Raw genomic sequence first — 6,896 nt, forward strand, 5'->3', positions numbered from 1 at the left:
CCTGGGCTCAAATGATCCACCTGCCTCAGCCTCCCAAAGTGCTAGGATTACAGGAGTGACCCACCGTGCCCAGCACCCCCTTTACCTCTGAGCAATCCATCTCTTTCCTTGGGGGCACCCCATGATCTAGACACCACCCACCTTGTTCTGCCTTGGCCAAAATACCACCTAACTGCCCCCACCTATGCCAGGTGCCCCTCCCCCACCCTCCTCCACCCTTCGCTGAGTCCCACTTGGCTGGTGCCCAGGACAGGGACAGTCCCAGCCCTTCCAGCCCATCTCCCCACATCAGTACACTCCGGAGAGCCAGCCAAGAGTAGATTCTTTATTCATTTCTCTTTTTTTTCTTAAAAAAAAAAAGTATTCATTTGGTATAAAAAATAAATATTTTAAATATGACATTGAATAAATAAAAATAATCTGTCAGTATGAAACATCCCCACAGGGTACATTCATCAAAGAGGAATTTGTCACCCAAGGCCATGTGCTTTTCAGTGGAAAGGAAGGAGGGAAACCTCTAAGGCCGCACGGTGGGCCCACGGAGCTAGCACGTGGGCGGGACTGAAGGCTGGATGCCGGGATTGGGGTGGGGAACTAGAGATGATTCTAAGGCAGGAACATCTGTACCATCTGCAGGGAAATGCTACCTCCCCGGGTGCCAGAGCTCCAACCCCACACACTATGTCTACTCTGGAGAGCCGGCAAGGCAGAGCTGGACTGGCTGGGTCAGGGTGGAAGTGCCCCAAGTCAGGGACAAGGGGGACGATGGGGACGATGGGGAGGAGAGACAAGTAAACTAGCAGTGCTTTTTAAAAAAATGTTTAAATAATAAATAAGGGCCCGGAGACATCTCTCTTGGTAAACTCTCTCTTCCTCCGGCCAGGCCCAGGTGTGGTCCACACCAGCAGATAAAAAGGGAAGAGAAACCCAGCTCCCGGCCCGGCAGAGCTGTTTCACGCAAAGGCTCTGTGATTCAGTGATGCTGTGCAGGGTGGACGCCAAGCTGCCGGACGGGATCTGGAGGGAGCACTGAGGATGGGTCCCATGGGGCCAAGTCCAGGCTGGGCGGGAGAGCGACTCAGAGCCAGGGCCGCAAGGTGGGCCTGGCACAGAGCTCCCAAGTCCACAGGGAGATGAGGTGATGGGCGAGTCAGCCGGGCCCCCCGGGTGGAATCAGCAACTCTGGTTTCCAGGCAAGTTTGTCTTTCTTGAAGCCCATCTTGGGGGAATGCAGCCAGCCCCAAGCTAAGCCGGATGAAGCAGGAAGGAGAAGGCAGTCCCTGCATCCTGGACAAGGGTGAGTGTGGCCCACATCTCAACAGCCACATCCTCGTCTTGCTGTTGGGATGGACAGATGGACAACTCCGGGCCGCACCCTCCACCCCAACCCCAGGCCTCAGGACCTGCCTGCACACTGCCCACGCGCCATCCAGGTAAAGTGCTTAGAGAGCGACAGGGAAAGGTGCAAAGTGAGTGAAAAGTACCATAATTAGTACCATCATCTTGTCGGAGGAACTTGGAGGCCGGCAGCCCGCTCAGGGTTTGAGAAGAAGCCAGAACACTGCTCTGAGCAGCTGCCCCAACTCTGCTGCCTCCCTCCCTCCCCTGCTCTCAGACTGGAGGGCGTTTCTCCACTCGCCTGGCCCCAGCACAAAGGAAGAGATCGGGTTCCCTGCCTGGGAGCCCAGACATGGGTGGGAGTGGGATGGGGGTGGAGCAGGAGGGCCCACAGCTTCCTGGTCTGAGTCCCAGGCGTCTGCAGCCTCCCTCTCCTCCTCTTGGGAGCAATGGGCAGCTGATCCCCCCAGTCTACCCCACCTTCCTGGGGTCTGGCCCAGCCAGGCCCCCCGCACCCTCTATGGGTGTCCGGGCCACAGGAGGAGCTTCCCTGCTGTGTCGGAGCATGCTGGGTGCAGGGGCAGGGTTGTTCCAGGGCGCTATTTCAGAGGCAGCATGGGGACACAGAAACAAGGACAGGGTGGGCCACAAGGACTGTCTTGCCCACTGCTCCAGGGGGCACAATATCTGCCAGGAACAGTGCACCTCACAACACAATGCTGGGGCACCCAAGAACAGTGTGAACCAGCCCCCTGGAATCAAGACAGAAAGGCACCCGGCGTCTCCACAAATTGGCCCAGCCCCTGCAGCCTGGACCCTGACACCCTAAAGCAAGTCACAGTAGGGGATGGGGGTGGAGCAAGGCCCCCCACTCCCACTCAGGCCTCCCCATTCTCTCAGATCCGACCCTTCTCTGAGCTTCACCCGTAAGGCTTATTCCACTTGTAACATTGTCGACTTCCAGACCAGGCCCTGCTAAGCCCTGGCCCTGGTGCTTGTGTCGGGAGCCATCATCATATTTTGTTGAGTAGGGACCAGGGAAAGGGGAATTAACTTGGCCACTGAAAGCACCAATAAGTTAATATAAATAGGATATCATAATAAATAGAAATCATGCCAGGTCAGACGCACAGCACGCTTGGAGCTCAGGGTTCCCTGAGACCCTGACCCCAAGTTCTGCTGTCCCCTTGCCCTGGGGACCAGAGACGGCCTCCAGTCCCCCTCAAGTACCTCTGTGTGACCTCACAAGGCCTCCCAGGGCCTCAGATGTGAGCTGCTACTCTGAGCTACCCCAGCCCCTTCTTACAGACCCTTACCCAGAGGAAGAGCCTGGGTCCCTCAGAACCTCTGCACCTGACTTAGCAACCTGCCCCTGCCCTACCCACCTCCACAAACCCCTGCTGCAGGTCCAGCCATCAGACCCTGGCCATCCCAGGCTGCAGGGAAGATCATGGGGAAGAGAAGGAAGAACCTACCAAAGCTTTCCGGGCCTCTCCTCCTCCCAGCGTCTTCCTTCCCAGGCCTGAAGGTGGCTTCTCTGCCTCCCCAAGAGCCTGAATGCCAAGTGACCTCCTTCTGGAAACTTCTGCCAGATTGTTCCTATGCCCAAGTTCTCTGATCATCCTCAAAAGAAGACAGCCTTCCATCCCAGAGGCCCCTCTCTATCTTCCACTCATCAAACTTCTAGGGGACAAGGAGTCCTTTGGGATCCTAGCCCCTCTGGCCCACCTAAGTCCCAACCTAAGGGGCAGCAAAGGCACAGATGGTGATAATTTGCTGGGGGCTGGCCCACTCCCCTGGGCCCTACTGTCTCGCCCTGTGGTCAGGGCTCTTGTAGATGACTTGTGTAGTTTGTTCACTGCACAAAGTGAGCAAGGGGCCAAAGGGACAAGTAGAGGCAGAAGTCCAGCCCACGCTCCCCAGTCCACAGTCTCCCAGAGGAAGGGGCACCTTCTTCTAGCTCCCTCCCTATGGAAGTTTCCACTCTGCTCAGCTTCATCACAGCCCAGCCCAGAGTGGAGTGGACTGGCCAGGCACCCTTGGGGTCTGCCAGCAGCTCCCATTTGGGTTTAGCGATGCCCTGGGCCCCAGCCACCCTAGGACAGGCCCCCACATCTGGACCCAACTCCTGAGATCCCTCAGTTCACAGCACACTTCAAGACCTCCTGCTAGAAGGCCTGGGCCAACACGGCGATGATCTGCTTATACTTCCCCAGGAGTTGACAGCCCAGCTTCTTCTTCTGGAAGACGTCCTTACCCGAGGTGTCAGGGCCGTAGGTCACGTCCACATGGCCCACGTGGTACTTGCTGCACAGGCGGCACAGCACGTTGCTAAGGAGGCCTCGCAGGATGTCGGCGGTGGCGTTGAGCTTGCTGTGGAGGCTGAGGGCACTGGGGTTGAGGATCTTCTGGTCCCGGGTGATGTTGCCCAGGGAGGTGCCAAGGTACACGACTATGCGGTACAGCTCCACCAGCTTGGCCTTCTCCGTGCCGTTGGCGTGGAAGGGCGGGAAGTCCGTCACGTTGGGGCCACATAGCTTGTCCAGGTTGTTGGGGAACGGCTCCCCCTGGGCTGTGTACTGAGGGGCAGAAGGGAGGTGACGTGGGAGTCAGGGGTCAGTGTCCCAGCCCTGCCGCCAACCCTTTGGGCAAGCTCTTGCATCTGTTTCCCCATCTAGCGCATGAGGACCCAACTCCTTGCCCTGTAAGCATCTGGAATTGTCATGACAGCCAAAACTAATTGTAATGTGAGAGCCCTTGCTAAAGATCAAAGACTGAGCCATGCACGCAGTCATCATTATCATCATCATCATCACCACCCTAAGGGGACAGAAGGGAAAACTCGGTGTCTAGCCCTAGCTGGGGCACCACACACAAGTACTTCCATCCCTGCACTCACAATGTTCCGGGACGCCCCTCCATGCCCAGCACCCACAGCCCACTGCCTCTCAACCGCATCTCCCTGGTGCCTCACGCCCATTTCCCCTCCATCCCTCGCTCCCTGCAGCAGGACAATCACAAGATAAGAAGTGCCAGGTCCCCACCTTTGCACTCAGTTCTCCCCTTGCTAACTGGGCACCCTGGGGAAGCTTCCCTGGGGAAGCTTGGGCAGGAAGTGGCGGGAGTCTGGGGGTGGTTTAATCAAGCCCTCTCCCCATTCTCTCCTTCCAGCCCCAAAAGGTCCCCTCAACCCAGATCAGGACAGCCCCTAATGATATTTACAAGCCCCCTCCCTGCCATCTCCTGTCAGTATCCCAGGGGTAACTTACATAGAGAATAAAGAGGGCATTGGCACTGCCATTGAGCTGTGCCAGTTGGCTCCTGATCTGGTTCATGAGGTTGTTGTGACATGGGTGGCGTATGGCACAGGTGGCGTTGACAGGGGTGATGGGGAGGGGGCTCCCCGCCCCATGTTTCCAGTGCAGAACCAACAGCAGGGGCACAACTCCTGGGGACAGTCAGGAAGAAGCCATGAGTAGAAAGGCAGGAAAGGGTGGCCTGGGGTCATGGCACACTGGATGGGGGTCCGACAATGGCCGCATGGGAGAGGACTCCTGGTTCCCCCTCACCACCTGCAGCTGTCTTCCTGGGGCCTAGTCTTCACTCTGTCACTGTGTGTGTTTCTCTGTCTCCCTCTCTCTACCTTAGTTCTCCCTGCTCTCTTCTGGGATGACGGAAAGACGAGGGCAAGACACAAGCCATTTCCACCCAAAGGGTGCAGGGTCCAGGAGAGACTCCCAGCCATCCCACCCTTTCCCTCAGGAAGGCAAAGGCCCTAAGGCCCCCTGGCCCTCTGGCTGGAAGGCACCAGGCCCCAGGCCCAGCAGGCACCAGGAGAAAGGAGACCCCTCTCTTCCCGCCTCCCGTGGTGGCCCAGGTTCCTCAGCGGCGCTTCCCACTCACTGGCCCATTGCAGCCCAAATCTCCGAAGCCAGGCACCCATGGGGGCCACGGGGCATGGGGGAGTGGGGAGGAGTCCTCGGTTGACCCTCATCTCCCTCCCAAACCTGCCACTTGATTCTGGCTCCCTGGGCCAATTGCCCCCAATTCTGCCCCCGCCCCCATCATCCTCTATCTCTTCCTTCCCTAGTGTCCCCTATCTCACTCAAGCTCACCCCATTTCTGCCTGGCTGTCCCCACTCTCCATCCCCAAATCATCATTCAAAACTCTCTGTTCCCCCAGCTCCGGACAGCCCCTGACTCCATGCCTTCTCCCGACTCATCTGCTGTCCCTTGTCCCAGGGGTTCCCCTCCCCGCTAACACACACACACCGGCTCAGGGAGGGAGAGGAAATGGTGCACCAGGAGAGAGAAAAGGCAAAAGGTCATAGGCAGTCGGGTGGGCGGGGAGGAAGGAAAGTGAAAGGTGACAGGAGAGCTGGGAGCTGTCCCGACATGTCCTGGTTTGCCCCTCCCCCAGGGGGGCCTGTTCTCCCGACTCCCCCCCAGGCCCCCTTAGACGCTTTTCCAGGGCTCCGCAGAAGGGCACCTGAAGATGGTGGGGGCCGGGGTCAGCGGGCGAGTGAGGCTGGAGACCTCCCCCGGATCCCCCATGCTGGAACAGGGGGGACAGGGGCCTCCTCAAGTTCACTTCTCCTGGGTCCCCTGTTCGTCCCAGCATCCCCAGGCAGTGCTGAGGCCCCGGGGTGGCTGCGGGAGGGGGGCCACACCCCTATATCTCACCTAGCGCAGACCACACGCTTCCAGACACCAGCAGATGGAGGCGGCACCTGCTCCCGTCCCAGGCCGGAGTTTGCAAGCTGCTCGCCGCCCGCGCCCCTCCCTGGGAGCAGCCCGGGACCGCGGTTGGAAAGGAGAAAGCGGAAAGAAAGAAAGAAAAGAAAAAGAGAGAGGGAGAGTGAATCTGGGAGAAAGCGCAGAGGGAAGAGCAGCCAGCGAGTGTCCGGAGCGAGGAGGAGGAGGAGGAGAAGGAGAGGGGGAGGAAGAGGAGGAGGAGGAAGGCTCGGCGCCCCCTCCCTCGCCGCCAACCTGCCGCGGGGCGTGCGGTGCTTGGGACCATGTGCCCGCGCTCGCTCCGGGCCGCCACCCAGCGCCTCCGGTGGCTGCGCGGGCGCCCCAAGTGTTCGTGTGTCTGCGGCGGGTGGGCGTCCGGCTCGCGCTGCCAAGCGCCCCAAGTTGCCGCCGCGCCCCGCAGCGGGGACGCGAAGCCGGCGCGGGGCGGGTGTATTTACCTGCCGCCAAGACCTTCATTATGGGCTGCACTTCAGAGGGCCTTGGAGGAAACCTCAGATGCCGGCAGTTTTCAGAGGTTCATGCTCAAATGGGGAATTTGCCTGATTTATATACTGGAGCCTGTGTTGTAAGACAGAAACAGCTATATTTAGCCGGGATCCCCAGTCCAGGAAGTTGTTTGAGGTGCATCATAGGAAATTATGAATGGAAGAAAGTGAGAGTGAAGGGGGGGGACGAGTGAGGGGGGAGGGTGGGGAGAACAGACTTTTTCCCTCTTCTAAGAATTTGATTGATAAAATTATAATGAAGGCTTCGACAAAACGCCCTGTGGTTTTCCTGCCTGGCTTGTCCCGGGAGTTGTCTGA

At 58.6% G+C, this 6,896-nt stretch overlaps 1 protein-coding gene across 1 annotated transcript; it reads right to left on the bottom strand.

The window, feature by feature from the left end:
- Nucleotides 1-311: 311 nt before the first annotated feature.
- On the bottom strand, nt 312-6,681 carry LIF (LIF interleukin 6 family cytokine). Its single transcript, XM_016938951.4, has 3 exons — nt 6,531-6,681; nt 4,608-4,786; nt 312-3,917 (listed from the first exon to the last, which is right to left on the bottom strand). Exons 1-3 carry the CDS (start codon nt 6,547-6,549, stop codon nt 3,507-3,509), a joined length of 609 nt encoding a protein of 202 aa, XP_016794440.1. The 5' UTR covers nt 6,550-6,681; the 3' UTR covers nt 312-3,506.
- Between the last annotated feature and the right edge of the window lie 215 nt (nt 6,682-6,896).

This window comes from Pan troglodytes, chromosome 23 (genome assembly GCF_028858775.2).
Source record: "Pan troglodytes isolate AG18354 chromosome 23, NHGRI_mPanTro3-v2.0_pri, whole genome shotgun sequence".
In the NCBI taxonomy this organism is placed as follows: domain Eukaryota; kingdom Metazoa; phylum Chordata; class Mammalia; order Primates; family Hominidae; genus Pan; species Pan troglodytes.

Coding starts and splice junctions, on each gene's coding strand:
- LIF (XM_016938951.4), bottom strand. Junction 3,918..4,607: donor ATGCCCTCTTTATTCTCTAT/GTAAGTTACCCC, acceptor TCTGCCCCTCAG/TACACAGCCCAGGGGGAGCC.